The 24,283-nt window shown below is 44.0% G+C and overlaps 1 protein-coding gene across 3 annotated transcripts in view; it reads right to left on the bottom strand.

Annotated features, from left to right (window-relative positions):
* Positions 1–24,283, bottom strand: part of jmjd1cb (jumonji domain containing 1Cb) — a 92,618-nt gene that overhangs the window by 48,434 nt on the left and 19,901 nt on the right. For 2 of the 3 annotated variants that reach the window (XM_076034824.1, XM_076034825.1), the window contains exon 2: positions 3,356–3,544. In XM_076034824.1, coding sequence (XP_075890939.1) covers positions 3,356–3,544 — 189 coding nt within the window. Of the gene's footprint in view, positions 1–3,355; positions 3,545–22,477; positions 22,532–24,283 lie in introns of those variants that run through there. The other variant, XM_076034826.1, reaches the window with a different exon arrangement.

Below are 24,283 nucleotides of genomic sequence, written 5' to 3'. Positions count from 1 at the left end.
TGAAGTGAATTTAGCAGGAATCATCCATGGATGCGCTAAGCAACCCTGTGAGCCTCGGTGCGCACGTCGTCTGAATGATTTTATACGTGACAGCTCCTTTGTTTGCAGAAGTCGGGAAAACAAAGGCAGCTAACAAACGTCCAAAGTTAACAGAGTACTCCACCAACTCATTTGAACATTTGTATTGGGGTTTTGGGAGATTCGACTTTGAAGGCAATCAAACTGCAGAGACAAATAACGTATTTTAGACCATGTCCTGCAGTTGTCTGTTTGACAAAGGGCAATCTAAAGCCCATTGATGTGTTATGCTCGAGTTGTATTGCATCGAGTAGTGAAAAGAATGAAACATATACTTTTATGACATACCGGTAGTATTATATTATTACTTGCAGTTTGTATGTTTTGCCTTGTCAAACAGTTTGTACCAAGAAAGAGGTTCATATAAGGGTTTTTTTGCAGTGTGATTTCTGCATTCTGTGCAAAAACACTAATGTGCAGTTTGAAGTTTGCAAAAGGTTCTATTTAATGCAAACTAATTATGGGGGACAGGGGGATCCGGTGTGTTAAAACCTTCTTTGGCACAAGGATCAACACCTTGTCCAACCACAGATGAAAAAGCTCCCTCGGCAAGTGGCAACCCAATTATTACAGAGAGAGATAAAGAGTCACCGGTCGTTGCTGCCACGCAGCATTAAGGCTTCACGGCGCTGGTGAAGGCAACTTAAATGGCCATGTTAGAATTCGTCAAGGGTTTTCATGGCAAAAAAAATATTGCATAAGTTCTTATAATTACTGTAGAATCAACACTTCTCTATTCTGCTCTATATTCTTCTTGATACAAAGTCAGTTGTCTCTTACAAAAGAAACGAAAATACAGACTCCTTGTATGCCCTTGTCTCCCTGTCTCCCACACTGCCCGCAAGCACACACACGCACGCACGCACGCACGCACGCACGCACGCGCACGCACACACACACACACACGCAGTGAAAGGTCAGTTTTATGTGAACTCAGCAGAAAACAACCACGGCTCGAATGCACACATGCGTGCAAGGTGTGTGCTCATCCTCTGGATTGACTTGCTTGGAATGGGCTGCGTGAACAAACCAAATCACCAACAATTTTACTGGGTACAAAGTTTCTGCAGTTGCCGAATGCGGTTTGATTACTGAAAGTGTTGTTAAATCAGACGTAGCTCTTAAATAACTGGGCAGTGCTCTTGTCCTCAGTGTGCAGTTAGATTTAATTGTTTGGGGCTGTTTTGAATAGAAATGATTAAAGAGCTTTTGAGAAAAGGTCAAAATCACCATCTTTGTGTAGTATGTATTGTTTGTCTATGAACCTATTTTGCTTTTGCAATGCGTGCTGTTCTGTGCTTGTTTGTTTTTAAATAAATTGAGGAGCTCGAGCATTGGTCTCCTCTGAATGTTCCATATCGAAAAACTAGGGCACATAGAGAGAGGTTCATTTTGCTAAAACAAGAAAATGCAAAGTTCGCCGACCTCATGCAGGTTTGGTCATAGGTGATACCCCAAATTGAAGTTGCAGGAATAAAAGACAAGGTTCTTTTTGTCATCCCCATTGACAACCACAAATGTTAAGTGTTCAAATATTTAAGGTATTTGGATGAGGAAACATCTTCAGAGTTCACTTGGCAACAACACAGCGTTCTAAAAACCAAGGAAAGGTTTCATCTTACAAAAAAAACACTTGTCTGTTGAAGTACGTTTCATGCAACTGTACAGAGCAAATGTTCTACTAATGTCAGCAGAAGAGTGAGACAGCATTGATATTAGTTCTATTGGAACCTTTGCCTCGGAGTGATTAGCAGCTGTATTGCAGAGCATTGTTTGCAAAGTGTTGTGCATACAAATTAGAAATAATTGAGTGTGATTTTAAATGTGTGCTTAAACGTATGCAGTGAGTAAGTAGTGTTTTGGTTTAGAAAGACACAAAAGCAGTTTATGAATGCATCTGTGTTTGTGTGGACAGTGAGTGCGCTTGCAGATTATGTCTGTGACAATCAGAAGAATGGGGCTGTGGCTTGACGGGAAAAGTATTAAAAAGTGGATTCGGCCAAAGGGGAGGGGGAAAAAAAACAAAAAGAAAGAGTGCATGTGTGCGAGTGTGCGAGTGTGTGTCTCTCTGTCTGAGCGCCTTTTAAACTCCTGCGTTTGGAACGTGTGCCAGATGGCGCTGTGCAATCTGCTATTACATAACCAAAACACTGATTCACATTTCCATGCACACGCTCTCAGACACCAAAGCACACATGCAGAGAGGGACCCAGACGGCTCAGAATTCACTGCCGTCGCTGACACTTCCACCAAATCCTTCAGAGGGGAACGGGCGAGGGAGCGGCGCTGATTGAACAGGCACACGTCGCGTCTAGAGCCACTCGCAAAATGCACAGAGCCTGTGCAGAGGCACGCCAATCACCTCCCGGCGTAGCCGTGGCAACGGAAACACCAGCACAAAACCAACCCTGGCAGAAACGCACGCCTAACACTGTGAAGCAACACCAACAGCACCTCCAGCCAATGACTGTTAAGCTACAGCTGCTCGGTCGCTCAGTTACTTAGTTACCCTGTAATCAGGCAACCCCGATCAAATGATACGACACAATCTTTAACCGCATGCTTGGATAAGAACTTCAAACATAACTGGGTCAGAGCCACTCTTAAATCTACAACACTTGGCTTGAAGTAATAGGAGGTCTCTGTTGGCGAGAGTGGCTGCACTCACCGCAATTCAGGTACACATCAGCCTCTCCGAACATGTGAAGGGAGACTGCACATGTTCTCATTGTGACTGTAGAATGAAGGTTTATTCAGAACTCTGTTCTGTTCCCTATTTGTCTCCACGAAATGTTAGTTGTCGCTTCGCAAAGAAACAACAACACAGATTCCTTGTGGGTGCCTGTCTCATATCAACCTCTTCAAACGCGTAATGTGTTCAAACAGTTGCGGTTGCTCTTTTGATCAATCCAGCAGAATGCATTGATGACGGCTTGAAAACACCCCGAAACGTTTTTTCCGTTCATTCTTACATAATACTGGTGTTGCCAACCTTATCACAGCAACGTTCCATTAAACCAGAGCACAAGGCTGTCATCACGACCACAGGCGACACTCATCAAAGCAATCAAAGCAATAAAATAAAAAGAGAAATGAAAATTTAGCAGCTTGGAAGAAGTGCAGCAGACTCTGAGTAAACGGTGCGTCTCGACACCCCCAGACCAGAGATGGTGCAGGCTGCTCGTCAGCTACTGACCCGTTTCACAAGACAGCTCGCATGTACTGTATGTGTACCACGCACATTGTGGAAACACCTATAATACATGAGAGGACTTACCAGTGCGGGCCACTGTATTTGTTTGGCCTTGGTCCCCTGCAAATGGCCTCCTGGTGCTCCACCTGCTCCTGCTCCTTCTATCCTCTTGGCCCAGACCAGCTGGTGCTCCAGCAGGAACAGCTGGAAATCCTCATAGACCTTCACCCACTCCCTCTTCTCCCACTCCTGATCATCAAACTCGACGTACACCTGCAAATCAGAAAGAGAGTTTAGTTTAAAAAAAAAAAAAAAAAGGCTGTCAAACAACAAATAAGATAAAATACAAGATAATAGAGGATATGAGATAATAAAGCAAAGAAGTGCGTATCACACAAGTCTTTAAAATCAGGGCCACATTAAGACACTTGCTTCTGTAAGTGTGCTGTAATGGTTGAACAAGGAGAACCTTTCAAACTTTGGTCTGAAAACAAAACCTAAGTGGAATTTCAAGGCATTTCACAACCCTGATAAGTACAGGCTTCAAAATATGACAAAATGTGTAACCCTTGCCTCATGCTCCCTTTGGAAAGGTCCGGCGTCATGCAAAATTCAATTCACCAATGGTTTCTAAAAATAAAATTGTGTCTCTAGGCTGTCAGTGAACTTCCCTGAAATGAGGAAAATCCATCGCTGCCCTTTAGTTCTGATGCACTGTCCATTTCTTGATTATTTTTTTTTCTTACAGCAAGCACTGAAGCACTGAAAAACTGCCCTCTGTGATGTCACATAGATATGAGAATTTCTCACAGATACCTCTCAAAGCCCGAAGAAAAAACATATTTTTTAATAAGTGTACGCGGCTGCTCCACTGGAGCGCAAGATGAGATGTAGAGACCTGAATATTGTACCTCCACACCTCCCTGCTTCCCACATAATCACAATCCTGAGACTTGTTACCGATACACCTGTTTACCCCCTGCTGTGTTCCAACTAGGTCCTTGTGAGCATTTCATTAATTACACATCCCTTTGATATATAATTTAATTAGGAAAAATATAATACAGTGCATTATTTTATTATTTTTTACGGACAATGCATATTTACGATCTTTGCAATATATATATATATATATATACATATATATATATACATATATATATATATATATATATATATATATATATATATACATATATATATATATATATATACATATATATATACATATATATATATATATATATATATATATATACATATATATATATACATATATATATATATATATATATATATATACATATATATATATACATATATATATATATATATATATATATATACATATATATATATATATATATATATATATATATATACATATATATATATACATATATATATATATATATACATATATATATACATATATATATATATATACATATATATATACATATATATATATATATACATATATATATACACATATATATATATATATATATATATATATATATATATATATATATATATATATATATATATATATATATATATATATATATACATATATATATATATATATATATATATACACATATATAAATATATGTATATATACACACACAGGCACACATGCACAGCTGCAGCCTGAGGGACATTTGTATTACAGTATACATATAATCCTCTGTGTGACTGTGACTTTGTGTGTGCCTGTGTGTGTATGGGTCGGCCATCACTCATGTTCTCCTTACTCCCGCTGCCCTCATTCCCCCCTCTATTCAAGCGGCAGCCGTGGCGCCCCTCCCCCACGCGCTGCCTTCCACACAGGCACGGAGAGGAAGAGGGATCACCGAGTACGTTTCTCCTCACACAGCCTCTAACCCTCCCCCCCTCTGCCATAATTCACCGCCGCAGTCAACAGAGAGCGAGGCAGGCAGGCAGGCAGGCAGCCACTCACTCGCAGCCTCCTCCTCCTCCACCACCACCACCCCCTCCACCTCCGTCGGCGGCCCTCCTTTGTTCGCTGCTCCCACTGCAGTGTGTTCGTGTTCCGTACGCGCCGCTCTTGCTAGCGGTGATCCCCCCTGACTGTCCCCTGCGCACTCGGCGCCTCCAAGCCTGATTTCCCGCCGACTCGCCCCCCTGGTCCTCCTTAAGCAGAAAAAGTCGCAGTTGTTCCAGCGCACTCCTCACTTCGCCATTCTCAATTTATTTATTTATTTATTTATTTTTATTATTATTAAGGCGGCGAGGGTAAATTATTTCTGCGTTATTGTCTTTCTTCGTTTAGGTTAAGTGGTTTGCGCTATGAAATAAGATTGTGTTTCCGCTGCACGAGTTACGGAAGGAAAATGCGTAACACTAATACTCTTCCGCGACGTCTCTACACATTGTCTATATAAATACACATTTACAAAATGATATCAAGGTCAATAAAAATCCTACTGAGTGGGTAACAGAAACAGAAATTCCTTTACCTACCATGTAGCCAAAATAAATAAATAAATACATTACCCTGTGATGTATTTAACATTCTAAAACCTGACAGAAATAGGAGGTCGCTCAGCGCTTTCCATCACCTGGCCCTCTTTCTGTAGACACAGTCACAAAGACATATTGACCATGTGTACTGACTTGTGGTTGATGCGTCATTGTGTTTAATGTGGTCCTGACGTGACCCAGGGGCAGGTCTCGTATTCCATCCAACCTCAAATTTTGGAGCAGCTATTTCCATTAGGTTGTTGTGTGGGTGCGTGGGTGCGTGCGTGCTCAAATTCTAACTCTAAACACAGCTATCAGTTAAGCAAATGAAAACATGGACAGACACTCGTGTGTGCGTTACGCTGTCAGATGAAAGCCAGTGTGTACACATCAGTGCAGATCACTTTATCTTAATCCAAAAACCATCCACGCCCCACTGGAACTGCAGCACACAAGGCCACATGGGGCACAAGTGAAAACAACCAGGTGCTGCACACGACGGTCACAGAGTTGAGATGCATGATATGGGCTTCTGTTTGGCATCTTGTTCTTCACTTCCACTCAGTTTGCAACACAACTGTGCAGAGAATTCCCCTTTGTGCTGCTGATTTGTTTGCATTAAGGTAAAGTTTGTCTATCTATATTTTTCAGTAGTAGTAGAAACGGAGTCCTGCTGCCCCAGTCGATCTGGTTATTATTATTATTATTATTATTATTAGGCTATGCTGGAAGAGTTGCTCCTGTGAACATGCTCTTTCTATTAGCTGTAACAAAACATTAAATAAAGGGGGAATTTTGGAGGGAAAAACCCTAATGCATGAAACGCACAAAAAACCCCACCTGATATTGGTTAAAATTGTCACTGGCAATCATCACTATTCATCTCACAAGTCTGTGAGATGAAATCCAATTAGAATTTCCTTGTTTTTTTGTATTTCAACATAAACCAAGAAAGAACAAGAAGTGGAGCTATAATGAAAGACAGCAGCTCAGACTGCTCTATACGGTAGGTGAGCCGACTGCTGAGGTTAAGCCCGGTCTCCTCCATTTCAACAGAACTCACAGACAGGAGGGTTTGTTGATATATTTATTTCTGCTTTAGCTGAAATGGCGCCATAAAATATCTTTATGGTATGCTGTTGTGCAGAGACTGCCTTTGCTGGGGTACAAGCGGGGAAAGTGAGGACAGTAAGTGTAAGGGACTAAAGAAAGATTTTTTTTTTTCCAGACAGGAAACATAAAACAGACGAAGATCCTGGAGCAAGTCACCCAGCTCCACCGGCAGCGGGGCTCAGTGACAATAATTCCGAGCCAGGTAAGAAAATAAGCAGGCAGCAGAGTTGATATTGCCGGGAGGCGGCCGACCTGCTCTCAGCCTCATGCAGCGACTGTCTGGCCGGTTGAGGGGAAGCCTGAGTCAAAGCAAACAGGCTAATCGATTGGACAATGTTGAAATATTTGAATCGATGCCACTTCAGTGTGTGTGTCTGTGTTGCTTTGTGCAGCACTCTGCTGATCACATTTGGCTGCGTGTTATGTCATGTTTCATATTGATGGGCGAAGCCGGTTTTAGTGACCTTGTGACCATATGACACCGACCCGCTATCAATAGGGAGCGGAGGGGCATGACCGCGAAGAGCAGGACCGTTGACTGATATCGCTGGCAAATAGCGGTGACAAACTAATCAGACCGTGAAAACAACCTGATTAAAGGTTGAGGGTTCCAGTTTGACAAGAGCCGTGAGAGGGGAAGCTGTCTGCGCCGGCTGCACTCTACCTCAGAGGGGGAAGTTGTAGCATTTTGCTCTGTGTTCACTTGCAATGGGAACGTTTTCGTCGTTGATATAATGGGAGTCGTTCGCTCCAAATGCAACATTCTGTGTCTGACTTTTCTCACGGCCAAACATCAGTCCGTCCGTAACACGTGGAGATCTGTGAGGCTGCACCGCATCAACCTCTAACAGTTTCTAGTGCAGTGGTGGCCAAAGTTTTTGACTCGTAGGCCACAATGGCTTCTAAAATTTGACAGAGGGGCCGGAGCAGGAGCAGATGGATGGAGTGTTTTGGTGACCCACCTCATAGGAGGAAAACATATATCATGGGATTTGTAGAAAACGTGCTGTAATATAATGATCATGAACAAAATACGTGTCTTTGAAGGACCCACTGTGTTTAGCTCTTTACTGAAATGACAAAACACTGAAGAAATTGATGAAATTCAGCTATTTTATGACTTACTTACTATTTATATAATGTCTTCAAGTTCGGCAGGCCGGATTAGAACGCTTAACAGGCCGCATATGGCCCCCGGGCCATAGTTTGCCCATGCCTGTTGTAGAGAACAGATCCAAACTATCATCGGCACAAGCACCTTGCAGTTGATACTACACACTCTTGTTTACGTGAGGACACCCTGCAGCACCAGTGCACTCTGTATCTAGTCTGCAGCGTCTCCTCCGGGCTTGGCTCTGTGTTTCCGTGTCAGTGCCGCATACACAGGCGCCACTGAATGAGAGCTGGGCATGCTGTGAACAGGTGACAGCTCTCTGTATGTTGTCTAACTGTTCAGCTCATTTATTCTTTAAAAAAAAAGAAAATGGTTATGTCCGTCAAACTCTCACCGCTGCTGACTGAGAAAAGCAGCCCCAGCGGACCTCTGTCTCTGCTGCAAACTCAGCAGCAGCAGCAGCAGCAGCAGCAGCAGCAGGATAAAGAGAGGAGAGGATGAAAACGCTGAACTCGGTCCTATGTTTTTAAGAGCAGGTAGACGGCCAGGATAATGTAGAAGAGTGAGCATTCAAGCGTCTTATTCAGTTGTTGGGATGAATGCGTTATTGTACATTAACCATTACGTGTATGGATGCACCGATACCACTTTTTTACAGAATGAGTAAATGAGTGTTTTATGAATAAGTACTTGCATCTCAGTACTCGGCGATACAGAGTACTTAATAAGGCCATTAGACATCATAGAACTGTTTTGATTTTTTTTGGTTCGGTTATTTGAACAACATTCCTCAGCATGTTTTTTTAGAACATGAGGCCACAAGTTCTAACACACAAAATTTAACAAAATTGTCATATACATACATGTACAACTATTGCCGGTTCGTAGTATCGGCATGTATTTTACAAGTACAAGTGTTCAACCCTGGAATCAGTACAGATACCCAGTACTGGTATCGGTATATCTCTAATTATGTTTACATTACACCTGTAATTATGTTGAAAGTCCGCTTTATATTTAGACTCTTCACTCTGATGAAGTCACATAAATACAGCGAGTCTACCTTCCTGCCGCCTTGAACTCAACGGTTTTAAAATTAGGAGCGAGTGACGCCGAAGAGTGTAACAGATTTTAACACCTCACTGGTGAGCAGTGAGAATTGTGTTGTGGCAATGTTGGCAACAAGCACAAATAATGGCGGCTTAAGATGCCTATTTATGAGGTAGTCGTGGACAAGAGACATAAATGAAGGCAGCCGTGCACGCTGGGTAGGACAGGAGGGATTTTCCCATGCTGCCTGTGTAGTGGCTGCCCTAGATTCCACCGCACAATTGTCTCAACGCAACTTCGCTATTATTAGAGCTGATTACCAGGAGAGATTGCGGGAGAGCTCCGCGAGACAGAAAAAGTGCGGAGAGAAAGAAAGAAAGAAAGAAAGAAAGAAAGAAAGAAAGAAAGAAAGAAAGAAAGAGCGGCTGAGAGGAAAGAATAGCACGTCTCGCTTTCCTCCTCCCAGACGAGTCTTCACCTTCCGCTGAATATTCAACACGTTGTCTCCCTTTGTTTATTTCCATTCAAAGGAAGTCTCTGTCTGTAGCTGGGTTTACGTGGAGCCAAATATTCCAATCAGAATCGGTTTACACGTCCAAACCAGCTGAACATGCTCTGTATGAACACCTCATTCGGAACAAACGCGCCCATTCCGAACCCAACGTCATTCGGTATCAGACAGGGAAGAATTTTCCTCTTCTCAAACAGTAACATTCTATCATGTAAACTGCAAAACGGAATGTTGCGTGGTTGCATTCTTTCTGCGCAGACACCGTCTTGACGTAAGTGCACGTGAGGCTCCTTCACACTGGCAAACATGGCGGCTTCCAAGCGGAACAAAGCGCCGCACTGGAGTACGGCCAAGAGTCTTTTTGTTTATTAGATGTTTTAAGGATTAAAAAGGCCAGAGACGGCAAAAGAAAATCACCGTGCAATCAGATGGTCGCAAGACTCGAAGTAGTGAACTACTAAAAGAAAATCCCACACCCAATTGATTGAACGTTTCAATAGCAGCGTGAGAACGACAGCTATTGTGCTTATCAGAAGAATTTAGAGTCACGTGATGTTACCATCAATCATAACGTCATAAACGCAGTGACACACGTGGATGGAAATAGATCACCTAACATGTAACCACTTGACATGATATCCTCATTTGGAGGATTTGAATCAGCATGGAATAAAGTCTGCATGGCAATGTGCCCTGTGTTATTTCTCATGAGAGACTCTTGAGATTCTTCCCAGTCAGTGGTGGGATGATGCTTTCAAAAGTGATCTTTTCTGCTGGTTCCTGTCAGTGCAACTGCAGCAGTCCACTGTATAAGGCTGAAGCCTCTCTGAAGATAACCACAAATAAGTTTGCAGCCTGTCAGTGGACTCCCTCGGGTATGAAAGGCTCATCCTCCACTTCTTTTACTTTTACTTGCTTTTCAGAAAGCGAGCGCAGTGAAACGGATTCCGCAAAACACTGAAACCAAAAAGGAAAATAGCGAAATAAGAAAACTAAAGTATCTGCACGTAAAAATTACGCAACGGCATTATGATATATCATTCAAAGTGCCCTTTCTTCTTCTCCTTCAGTCGCCACTGAAGGAGAAGAAGAAGTTTCTCCTCTTCTACTGACCGACTTCCACATGTAAAGCTGCCAGCAGCGGCCGGGCCGCATTGACGGCACACACTCAGCGTATCATTAGCATCGTGCCAGTGCCGCCGCCGCCACAGACGCTGCGTTAGTCATTGCTTTTCTGAGTTCCGACGTAGTGTGCAGAACCCGGCAACAGCGCGGCACCGGAGGGGCTGGGGGGGGGGGGGGGTCGCAGATCGGAGAGTGTGACGCTGGGTTGCACAACGACACGGCGTGTTTCTGTGTGGATGTCAGACGGCCAAAGTGACGGGACTGCGGCAGGCGAGCGCAGCAGCAACACGCTGGGTCTCGCTGACAACTGTGCTTTAGTCGCCGAGTGTTGCTGGTCCTTGTCCTAGACCAGGAGTCACCAACCTTTCTGGGCCTGAGAGCGACTTCATGGTGCCTCAGTCATATCAAGGGCTACAGGTTTGCTACACTCTGCCAAAATAACAAACTCTCTCAGTTCTATATTATTATTAATGATGCTGATCAATGCGAAGACACTGATCACGTTGATGAGTTCTCAATAATGATCAACAATGACTTAACAAGGTTGGATAAAATTGAATTTTAGGCGCAGCTCAGCCTGGCCCTTCCATTTCACTCACTTTATTCTTACAAAGCAGGCTAGATGTAGAATGCTTTGGTTTGGTGCGGACACTGAATTGCCCGACACAGAGCTTTTTCTCAAGCCTGGAAATGAGGAGCAGCTGCTGCCAGCAGAATTCATATGAACCCTGTTTCCCAGGTTGGTGACGCACGCAGCCGCGCTCAGACGTCCAGGCTGCTCCTTCTTCGTTTTGTCAAACAAAGCATCAGCTTTAGCAGGTCGCTAAAACCCAGTGTTCAGTGGGAGGTTGTGAAAGGAGGTTCTACTTTTTTTTGCTGTTGTTGCTAATCAATCTTTAAAGGTTGCTCCACATCCTTCCTGATGTGAAAAATAGTTGGGTCTCCAAACTGAAGAAAATAACATGTAAAACAATGTGCCACTGGTGTTTTCCAAAGCACACAATTTCTTTCTGCCGGGATAAAAATAGTAGCTGGCTTGGGACCTGCGCTTTGCAATTTGTTTTTCCTAGGGGGAGAAAATGCCATCCGATGTGAAATTAAGCACTTCTTAAGACCCAAGAGGCATCTTCGGCTTTTTCCTCAGCCCTTCATCTTATACTAGCTAGCACACAGACCTCTGTTGACCTATTGTCCTCCTCCACCCCCCAGTTATAAGATTTCAAATGTCTCCAAATCAAGTCAATGATATTAAATTAAAAACAACTGGTAAATGCCAATAAATTAGGTCTCTGGCAGCTTTGTGTTTAACAAGTTTATAGCAAATCATTGAGCTGCTGAGCGGCAATCATTTACATGTGACGTAACAGAGAAAACAACGTCATGTTCATGATGATTGATAATAACAATGCACCTTTAGCATGTATTCTTTCAGTCCTAATTTAGATGCATCACATTTAAAATTTTTAGGCATGAAAACAAGTTAACTGTTAATATTCCTATTAAGTAGAAAAATACAGTAACATCAATATAATTATTTTATACAATACATTGCACAGTTTCCAAAATTTAATAGAATATCTCAAATTTAAATTGTTTGCTTTGTATTTTTTTGCAGGTAAGTGGCATCTCGGGTCCGTTTTATGAATCACATGTCTGTAATGTTCCCTCCGCACAGTTTGGAGCAAAGTACCAGCCACCTAAAAGTTATTACCACAGCAATGTCTATTTAAAGCTGCGCTCGTCATTATGCCACCCTCTTGAAATATCACAATATCAAATTTTATATTGGACGCATAGATTTCACTGGCACTACTGTAAACGGGATGATATGGCACACCCCTAGTAAACAGGCGATAAAGTTCTGTCTGGCTACTATGGAAGGCTTTATTGCGCTCACTGACAGTAACTGACAGTGCATAAAACAGGGTCGACACACACACACACACACACACACACACACACACACACACACACACACACACACACACACACACACACACACACACACACACACACACACACACACACACACACACACACACACACACACAAAGCAGGGGAGGAGAGACACACAGAACAAAACGCGGAGGGATTTTTGAACGGATATGGAAGAAAGAAACAAGTGAGATGAAGTGATGGCAAAAAGACAAAGCAGGATTCTCACGACTCACGTCTGACACACAGGATATCAGGACTGAGGAAGACTGGAGGGAAGGAATTTGTGTCTTATAGCTGCACATGGCATTTTGGGGGAAAACTAGGGAATAGTTGTGTACCACGCAACGCACACACTCAGGAGCTTACTTGTTTGCTGTATGTAGATTGACTTGACTTGAATGTTTCTTGTAATTACTGTATAGTTTATTTAAAAAAATAATTTTTGTGTTGCAATAGTGTAGTTGCCCTATTTGATATTAATAAAGTACATCTGTTGTATTCTTTTGTCCACTCCAGTACTGAATCTATGTTTCTTGGTCAACATCAGTGTTGAAACCGAAACCTATAAGCAACATGGCAATAACGCGTGAAAATGTGCCACACCTTAGCATGCTGACTGGTTTTATTCCTATTAGTCGGACTGAGACTGTGTTGTTCATACGCGTGGCAGCGGGAATGACAAGTGTTTGCCATACACACTGTGCTTCTGGATATTTACCTTCTCCTCACTAACTCCAGCCATCATCTGTCCCAAAGGTATTCTCCTGAGCGCACTCTTTAAACCGGACCGAGGAATCAGGATGGGAGTTTTGCGTCACACCGCGCCGCTCCGGGCTCTTCTGTTTCACGCACGTGCGCCCACCCTATTTTTCCTTTGTCCGTTACATTTGTTGTCCGGCAAGCGGTTGTTCTTTGCTTCCCGTTGTTCTTCGTTACGACTCTGAGAGGTCGGACTGTGCGTAGCGGTACGCGCCGCGCGTTTCCGCACTTCTTCCGTGCGATAGGATTTTAGGGGGAATCTGGCGGTGACCTTTGAGCAGGGTTGATGTCGAAACCGAGGCTGTCATTAGATATTACTTCAGCTCATGTGCTCTCTTATTCCATCGCTCACCCCTTTTCATTATTTACACTCTAGTGAGCCAAGCGAACAGAGCATCACTTAGCATCCCTGCGCGGTGGCTGTCCGACTGACTGTGTTGCCTGGTTAGAGCAACATAAACTCTCACTGCATTTTTAAACGAGTATAATCAAACGTAGCCTGAATATATCAGGTTCAAACAACATGACAAACACTATAAATACAATTAAGACAAAGAGAAATATAGATAACTGAAAAGAATGTTTGTATTTTTTTTAAGATATTTCGCAAGACTAAAATATGCACGGCTTTTGGGGCACAGTTCACAAATATTATGAAAATGAATTTGGAAAAAAAAATCTATTTTAGGTTGTTATTCCCAAAAATGAGAAGAGTTGTGTTAGCTTCTCTGGCTAGTGTCACCCAAGCGGCTGGCAGGAGGCTGACTTTGGATATTGACGGATTCCGTCTGATCAGAGATGACAGCAGCTAGAAAAATTGATCACTGTAGTCCAATCACACACACACACACACACACACACACACACACACACACACACACACACACACACACACACACACACACACACACACACACACACACACAACTCTGATTATCCTCATGTGAACACTGCCATTGTGTCAAGCCACGTTCAGACATGTGAACCAAAGCCTGGCTGGGTCTTACTCATGTGACACCACTAAGACTTAACTCCACCCGCCCCTCCCCCTCCCCCTAGGGCACCAGGGGGGACATTAATACTGAGAGCACTAAGGAACAATCAGAAACAATGGACCCAAACAGTGAGGGGTTATTAGGGAAAAATGGCCAGTCGTGTAAATTGTCAGTCAACTGGTGGAAGCGCGTCGACACTTGAAAAGTGTTTTCCAGATTATGTTTCACTTTGTTGTTGGATAAAAGCGAAACAACTGCAGCCCTTCAACGCGACAGTGTGCGGTTTGAGTCGTGGGCTTTGTCGTGACAGTGAATGTGGAAGACAGGCCGAGGCACGCACCAGCGACGGTAATATCCGTTTCAACTGGTGTTTGGCTCAAAGGAATGAAGCTGGCCATTTAAACTGGTTTCTGAGCTCTAAGCTGATTAGAGTCGACTCTGCTGCAGTGCTGCATGTGCCCTAGTTCGGCTCTGTACGTGCGGCTGCAGCGCTAAGTGCCCCCAGCTGCAGAGTCGCGCGTGCGCATGTGTGTGAGCAAGAGGCAGACAGACAGACAAATCCAACACATGAAACTAAAGCTGGCCTCTTCTAAATTCACTATAAATAGTGCGGCCTATTTAATGGTGTTGCTTAATGATCACTTCATGGATGCTGACTCTTGTTGGGGACGACGTGACCTGGATAAACTCCCCATCGTTCAAACAGGGGAACAGTGGCGACGCGCCTTGAAGACAGTGAGACCAAAAGGCCTCTCAACAAATTTGCTAATATGCCCACTTGCAACACACACACACACACACACACACACACACACACACACACACACACACACACACACACACACACACACACACACACACACACAATCTCTCTATTGGCTAGGAGAAAAATGAATTGTCTGAATTGAGCAAACATGTGAGTGCTGGTCTGCTCCGAGTTGCCACTCCAACTCCAAGTCGTGTCCCCGCACTGCGAGAGACAAACTGTCCCTGGCTAAAGCAGAGCAGCAGCCTGGCACTGGGCAGCAGAGGCTGAGAGGAAGATGAGGGAGGGAGGGAGAGTGGAGGGAGGAGCTCAGTGCTAGTGACCTCAGATGCCTCCCTGGCTGCTAACAGCCGCCCACCTCCACCAACAAACAGTGTTGGGATCACAACACTTGGCTGTAAATACAGCCCTGCTCAGAGTTTCTCTCACCGGCCGACCAGACAAAGTGCTACCGTCTGCGCTAACGCTGCAGTCGTGCCTTCAGTCTAACTGTGAACCTTCCTGTGTTTTTGAAATTTCCATCTGAAAACAATGAACGTTTAACCGGAACCGCGGTATCCCGCCACATTTGGTTGAAAATGGCCGAGGAGTGACGTTGAAGGACATTTGGACTGGAGCACGAGTGTGACTCTTTCCTTGCATTAATACAGCAATGACATCAACAGCATGGAGAGCCATATTGTAATTTGAGCAATTGTGTAAAAAATATGTTTGACTGCAAACAAAGCTGTGAGTCAACTGCCTATTTTATTTTTTTAGAACCAGCCTAATATCATATTTGGAAGAAGGTATAATGTGACGAATTGACGACTCCCACACATTTTGAACCAAGGAGCACTTGGTAGGAATAAATCACCACACTTGGCCACGATGTCCTGAACTCCACCACTAAAAACACCACAACACTGAGCAAAAGCTGCCGTCTGAATTAACATAATACGGGTATGAAAAGTAATTGCGCTACGGTCTGTAATATGTCTGTAGGAATACTAATGAAATACTCCATAATGCATGAAGGTAAACTGGAATATCATCTTGTACAAAAATGCCCCGGTTGGATTATTGGCGCCTGGTCACCGAGCACCTAAACCTAACTGCCATCCAACTGCAGTCAATCATTCATCAACTGAGTTGCAACCAGTTCTAACAAGACTGGTCCTTGGAAAAACACAGCGACAATTCAAACAGTAAACACAAGTTCACACCATGTCGTGTGTAGGAGTCCAATACTAGTCTAAATAAGAGTGCTGGGGCCATACATCAATACCAATATAAATAGATGCTGATGATCCTTGGATGCCCTTCCAGACTGCTGCTGCACAGTTAATCCTAAAAAAAATATCTTAATCTCATTCAATGCATCTGTGCAACTTGATTTCCAACCGACCGCCATCGCCCGACTCTTAAAATCTCCACGTTCTGGTGCCAATCACGCCGCCGCTGCAGCAGTCAGACACGGCACGTGCTCCGTGCGTGTGGATCGAGCGGGAAGGACGCGGCCAAAAGACAAAGATTAGCCAGCCGACTCCTCGGAGGATTGAGAAAGAAAGTTCAGAGCCAAAAGGGTGGAGGCGGGAAAAAAGCAACGCTGAGGAAATTCCCACCGGCGATTGCGCAAAAGATGCTACGCTCACAGCCGAAAAAAGGAACACATTCCAGCGTGCGCAACGAATGTGGGTTCCAACTTGATCATCTGCAACATGGAGATATACATGTACAGTAGATGTTCTGCAGCAGCACATGAACAAATCATACACACACACACACAGAAAAAACCTCCATACAACGTGACCGTCCAATAAAATATGAGCTAGCAGTTGTGGCCAAAAGGCTTCTACACGCTAACCCACTACGAGCGTTAAAAGTTGTGTAAGAAAAATGTGGAATTTATTTCTCCACTTGCATTTTCTTTGTCTTTTGTTCTTTATTCTCTGCCTGCAGATATTTTTTCCCACACCAAATTCATTCTAGAAGCAGCTGCCAATGTCACTTTCTGGGCTGCCACCATTTAAAGCGCTGAGATTCAGCTACAAGTGACACAATGCAGCGCAATCTCTGAGCATCTTTCACCGTGCACAGACAACAGTTGTGCACTGTGGCACTGCCACAACCGCCGACTGCGCGTCTTTAAACTGACTTCCCTTGAAGAAGCGACCTCCAGTCACAGAGTGTGTGTGCTGATCATGAATGTGTTTCTTTTGACGATAGGACTCGTAAAATCTGGCTCCAGGCTGTGAAGTAAAAAAAAAAGTTATGCTACGGAGGATGAGATAAATTTGTGGGGTGTGGAAATGCTGTTGCAGAAAGGGTCTTTGTGAGAGCACAAAAGCGAAACCTTGACTTGAACATGGCTTTATAAATTCATCTCTCTAGATCTCAGAGGCGGAGAGCAGCGGTTCTGACCCACGAAACAAAAAAAAAAAAAACGACGAGGAGGGAATAACATGTTGCGCACGCCAGGAAGAAGCACAGCAGCCCCACGCAGCAGCTCCTCGCTGGCTCTGTGGAGGCAGCTGTCCACCACTCGCAGGCTAGACTAGTTGGAGTTCAAACAAAACTGGCAGAAAAGAAGGGGGTGGTACAATTTGGGGGGTGGGGGGGGGGTAGGATTCAGGCTATTCTCTACAAGTTCTTATTGAATTGTTGAAAAAAATAGATGGTGTAGGACTGAGGCGCGTCTCAGCTGGACACGGAGCACAGCCCGAGCTTCAAGACGAGAACATGAAACAGCCAAGGCTCCACAACACCAGCAATCTGCTTTGCAAACAGATTGAATGTAAATTCTGCTATCAAATAAATACATGGCTGTAAATTGAAAATGGCTACGTAGAGTAACTAGTGAATTACTGTTTAGCAGGTCAACTTGTGTGCCTTTTTTAGAGATCCAGTGTGTGTAAATTAAACATTGTTGTAAAAAAAAAAAAAAAAAAAGTAAGAAAGAAAGAAAGAAAGAGACATTTTATGAGCATTTCACAGTGATCTCTTTTGAGTCCTTTTAGAAAAACAAAGTGAGCTGGAAAAAGGCCGCAGGGGGTTTTCCCTGGCCTGATAACTGTCCATTGTGCGGACAAATCATCTGGCTGGGCCCGACCACATTCAAGCCAGCAGAGGTGTTTCTTACTGCAAATGTGCTAGAACTTTAACAATTTTCTGGTTCTGGCTTCCTGTCAAACAAGGCCCCGCAGTTTTAAAGAGCCGGGAGAGAGAGAGAGGGAGAGAGAGAGGGAGAGGGAGAGAGAGAAAGAGAGAGAGAGAGGCCTTTGGAGTTCCCCCGTCTTCTTACATTTGTATTCACATGTTCATATGAAATGTTTCTGCTAATATGAGGCTCATCAATTATCTTCCTAGGGAGGAAGGACGACAGGGTGGGAGTCAAACAAGGAGGCTAAGGATGTAATATCATATAGCGCATCCTGTCTGCTCTCATCACACACGTCACTCCAATACTTGAGACTCATCAGTTTTTGGTTTGACAAACAAAAAATGTTTTATTCTCCCAGGTGGATCATTGGGTTTCAGATCAAGATGGCAGTGCTTTGTTTTCTGTTCATTTTCCGCTAAATTGCCACGTCCCTCGCTTCCTTACTTCAAGGAAGACGTCTGCGGGTAGATTCTAGAGTGCTAACACCATCTGGAACCATGGTAGGTAGTTCTTGTGGACATGAACCACAAAAGGGGTGGGCAAAGGTTTTAAATGATGGGCCACAGTGGGTTCTAAAATGTGAGAGAGTTGCCGGAGCAGGAGCAGATGGATGAAGTGTTTTGGTGACCCACGTCAAAGGACATGGGAAATGCAGGAAAAAAAATCAGCTTTGATGTCAATTGAAAATGAACAAAAGCAAAGTTACAACAAAACATGTGTCTTTGAAGCCCCACGATATTCAGCTCTTCATCCAAGTGACTCTTAAAACAACGATAAAATGGATACAATACAGCTATTGTATGACTTACAAACTATCAACATCATTTCTTCAAGTTCGGCCAGCTGGATAAAAAGCTTAACGGGCTGCATGTCGTAGTTTGCCCATGCCTCAACTAGTATATAACGAGCCGGGTTCCCGAACATCAGCGGCTTATCCGTCTGCGGCGCTCTCGCTCACAACTCCAACGCCACACGGGGGAAGCGGAGATGAGCAGACTGAAGGTATCACGTTGTATTAATTACTCCACCGCCAGCCATCTCGGTTTTCAGGTAAAATCTAATCCATCTCATCGCTTTGCTCTGTTGTTGCGAGTCTCTGGGGGAGGCCCTCCTCTGAGGGAGTCTGTTATTGTTACGAGAAAACACCGGCCTGTTGTTTGTGAAAACAGAGTCAACACCTCACGGGGCAGGAAGTGTAGGCAGTGGAAAGAGCAGTGTCATTTAGGAAGGAAACGTCTGATGGGTGCGTGTACTCTTATGTTAGCAACTGTTCAACAAACACAAATGGCCTGCTGGCAGCGTGAACCCGTGCCTCCAAAACCCTGTAAATCTGACAAGAAAAACTCTATCTTCCACCAAAGTTCCAAAGTCTTTGATGAAGGTGCAGTGCCTGGAGAGGCCATTCAAGGTTTACCAGCAATTAACAACAAAACAGAAATCAGTAAAACTGATTTTAAATGCTCTAGATTGTACTCGAGAGATCAGATGTCATTAACCTCTCTGTTAATGACCAACGTGGATCAGCTGGAGCTATTGCATGGATGTAATTAATCGTATTAACGTGGCACAATCAAAATCGCGTCATGTAAACCAACTAAAGTGGAACAATCGCATTGGAATTTCAATCAGACGCAATTTTCAATGGTGTATCTTTGCTTTTGAACTGATCAAAGTCCGTTTAAACGGATTGTGGGATTGCAGGAGCTTTGTGCACTTGGTGTCTGCCATGTAATGTAACAATGTGAAGACAATCGCTTCCCGTTTGTCTCTTTCTGGATTTTAAAGGTCCACTGTGTAAAATTTTTAAGAAAGGCCGGGATTTAAGAAAGCTTGCATGACTGCGTGTTTCATATTTAGGGCACTGTCAGGCAGGCTTCCTTAAAAACGGCAGCACAAGATGTATATTCTCGAATGTCTATGTATATTCTTAAATATATATGAGCAGGAAAACCAAATTACTTGTATTGTACTGCAAGTGTACATTTTTACTAATGTCCTTATAGGCAGTATGTTAAGCTTTCACCAATATAAAAATCAAAGATCAAGCCAAATGTGATGGACTGGACCTTTAAAGAAGGAGGTGGAGGATGTTTCAAAAGAAATGCAAAAAGAAACACAACAAGCCGAGTAGTCCAGCTAACGACTATCTCAAACAGACAACGGGCTGCTACTACTCCTACAGGTCCAGCTGTGTTTGGGATCATGTGAGCTTGTCACCAACAGCCTGCGTCACAGCGCACAGCAGTGGAGGAGCCTTCAAATCAATTCAATCAGTTTATTCAGTCTTCACGTACACGGGACAATCTGATCTTTTCAATTTGAAATAAGTTGATCAGATTGTGAAAAAAAAAGTGACCACGTAAATGCCCCTAATGTTGGAAGAGCCTAAACATTACAGAGCAGTGCTTTGTGAGCTCTACAAACTGATTACAGAGTGGATACATCACCACAAGCAAACACCTGATGCACATCATAATAGATTGCTTGGCCTCAATAGACCCTCTGTACCACTCTCACTTCTCTCCATATCTCCATCTGAACACAAAATACACCACTGGGCCTTTTATTCCCCCTCAGATTTAGAGTTTAGAAATCAGCAACACACCGCGTAGAAGCACTTCTGCACAAAACCACCACCTGTCTCTGACTATGCCTCAAATGTATGATGCAGTTAAAGCTTAGCATAGTACGGTCTCTCTAGACACGACAGGGGCCACAATACATGGTGTATGCACACCTGATGTGGACATCCAGTAACCACTGAAAGAGAGCAGAGATCCATGGGGAGAAACTTCCAGGAGAAAATTCCATTTCCAGGAGAAAATGTGGCGGTTAAGATGGACTTCGGATCTTAAAGCTGCATAACATCAGCATTTGTTAATACTTATAGTTCAACTGAAAAGCTAATACTGAAACAAAATTTCAGTAAATTGTCACACCTTTGAAAACACCAAAAAAATGGAAAAATATAAGGGGAACTATACGATAACTATGTTGAAAATTTTCTTGGTAACCAAAGAATATCGAAAGGTGCCACTAGTTTGAAGGCATGAACATTGATTGCAGAGGGCAAGAAAAAAATTAATTTATTCATTTACTGATATTGATTCATTTGGTGCTTTCCAGAAACTGGTTTATTTATGTGCAAGTCCAGGGAGGGTGCCGAAGAGAAGCTCACTTTACCCCACTTGAATGGGTCTGACAGGCACGTGGTGATATTTGAATCCAATGCCACGCTCCCGAAAAAGAAACCCAAACGGCGTGACAAAAGACATCTCAAAGTTTCGCAATTCAGCCGGCGCATTTCTGCTGACCTTTTCATATTAACGTTGAGTCTCTTCGCAGACATCCACCCTTACATCTCCTCTGTCAGCTATTGTTGCTAAGCCACGTGGGGTGTCGATCCCGTAATGCCTCTGGGGGCGAGCCGCTTGACAATCTGACGCTGCGCTCCTGCCTGAGCTTGTGCCACAGCCCGCGTAGCAAACAACTGTGAAATCGAGTCAAACTGCGGCGATCCATCCGATAAGGCCTGCGGCAGACGTCACATGACTGGGGGTCATGAGGATATGCAAATGCTCTGTCTGTCTAGGTGGTTGTAGACTACTGGCGGTTATCAGCGCATACCTGACAACCCCCTCCAACTACCTAATAGATCAATTAGAAGCACGTCTTAGAAAAGTCTGTTGGCCTCCATGATGTGCTTGGCTTTTTGTTCCCCCGTCTTTTGCAAACACAGGATGATCGTCCCGCCTGGAAGTGAATGCCGCCCACAGGGGGTGGTTCACGCGCCTTCAGGCACCATTTAGTTGAAAACCTCTGGTTGAGACAAGCAGAGACTAGTCGGGAAAAGAACCACAGACACACTCACGCACCAATGCTTCCATGAAGACGTGTCACGAAAAAGGCAAAAGACTCGTACCTGAGAATTAGATTTCAAGATCCCCACAGTCAAGAGACCAATCAGGTTCACATTAACGGGGCAGAAAGAATCGCTGGAATTTATTCCCAACAGATCTTTACTCTACGTATGTGTAGAAAAGAAGAGAGCAACAGCAAAAACAAAAAAGAAACCCCAATGATGTGCATCTGAACTGTATGAACCGAGTACACATGAAGAAAACATGGGTGTGTGCCACCAGTCGGATCTGAATACAAAACAACATCTGGGGAAGCATTTAGGGCTGAGCCTCTTCAACTCACCTCCAGCAAGCCAGCGCAACACCGGTGCTCCGTTGCCATTCCTGCCGCCTCAATTATTTCCACTGTTGCATGAGAAACAAGGTTGTCTTTGGACACGGCTGCCTATCAGCTTCAAACACACCAGGGTGGATTGCTTTTATCGCGATGAATGCCCGTTCTTATCACAGCAACTAAAATATTTGTTAGCAGTACAAACATTTTTGACAACTTTCTCACGAGGAGGAGGAAAATATGTACTGCGATTTCTTAATGCTGATGGTGTTTGATATTATAAGTCAACATAGAAGGATTTGGTTTAAGTATCAAATTCAATGTTATTCATTTGAGATGTAAACCTTAACTAGAACTTCCCTTCACTTAAAAGCGGTTTAATTTGCAGTGATTAGCTTTCTTGTTTTTTGGAAAAACTGCAGCATCAAAGTCAACAAAATGTTTGAAAGACAATTAGCTCGCGCCATTGTTCATCTCTTCCGTTGCTTGACAGTAAAAGTGTGTGTGTGTGTGTGTGTGTGGGGGGGGGGGGGGGTCATCAGAGCAGAATGCAGCTTTAACAGCCGCCGACTCCATTTGAGACTCTGCGCTTCTCTCTTTGAAAGTTGTGAATCATTTTCAGCCAGCAGAAACCAAAAACCAGTCAGCATCCTATGAGATGAAAGAGGGGGGAATTTAAGGCGGCTTTCGAAACAGGAAGCTACTGCGAGCTCGTAAACAACGGTCACCTCGCCCGCCGAGGACACTTGGACAGCAGCTGCTTCTGGAAGTGGGCAGGGTCACACACCAACACTGACCACCACGCGTCTTCCTATTCTGGCTGACTGAGGCAAGGGCACGGTCAGACACACACGGCGGCGTGCAGCTTGATGCGGGTCACATGTGCCACCGAAGCCTCACAGGACTCGCCACAATGTGGAAGGCTTCGACGAGGAAGGAAGAAGCATTTTTGATTGGAGTCACAGACGGCACCTCTGCACGGCGTCAGTCGAGCTGCACAGAGGCTCATTTGAAGGATCCAACTCTCAAACACACACACACACACACACAAACACACACCAGCCTCCACCATCTCTTTAATGGCTGAGCTAAATAGTAGTGGTTTAACCATCTATTAGCCACAGCTATGTGTACACACACGCAACAGAAAAGGCACTTCTGTCAATGCTGTGTTGTGTAAATTCAGTGCTCCCCCTGCCCCCCATTTGATACAAACAGAAAGAAATCATCCCAGTCGGGGCCAGTGAAGCAGACCTCTCAGGTGGCTTTTATCTCACCGCTCTCCTGGAGGAGGACGATTCCATCCCCACTTGCTTTCATTCACTCTTGGCTGCCGCTAATCTATGAAACCACCGCAGCTTCGATGTTGCGTTCGATTCCAATGAAGGCGCGCACGAACCACACAAAAATCAAAACTCTAACACACTAGCACGAGAACAAGAAGGAGTTGAATGTGTATGATAAATTTAGCGGCCTTCTAGCGAGGGCGTCCGACAGACAGCGAGGCCGAACCGTCTGCGTTCACCTGAAGACAAGCGAGCGTCCAGCACCGGCAATCGTGTTGGGGTGCAACTGCAGGACGTGATGGCAGCGCACGGAGAAATAACAACAACAGAGAATTTCTTTTCAACTGTTCAAACTGAACAGGCTTTTTGTGGATTTTTTTTTTTTCCTTTCTAAAAGCCCGTATTAGAATAACCAGACAGCAGGTTGCTTACAACTGCCACTTCAGGGTGCAATAGTAGCGGAGCAGATGGGACATTTGGCTGACAGACAGAGTTTTAGGCATTAGAAGACGAGAACATTTTGCTTTGT

The sequence above is a fragment of the Nelusetta ayraudi genome, unplaced genomic scaffold (genome assembly GCF_046127955.1).
Source record: "Nelusetta ayraudi isolate G7.1 ecotype Tasmania unplaced genomic scaffold, CSIRO-AGI_Nayr_v1 ptg000042l, whole genome shotgun sequence".
Taxonomy (NCBI): domain Eukaryota; kingdom Metazoa; phylum Chordata; class Actinopteri; order Tetraodontiformes; family Monacanthidae; genus Nelusetta; species Nelusetta ayraudi.
This window is presented reverse-complemented; position numbering and strand designations above follow the sequence as displayed.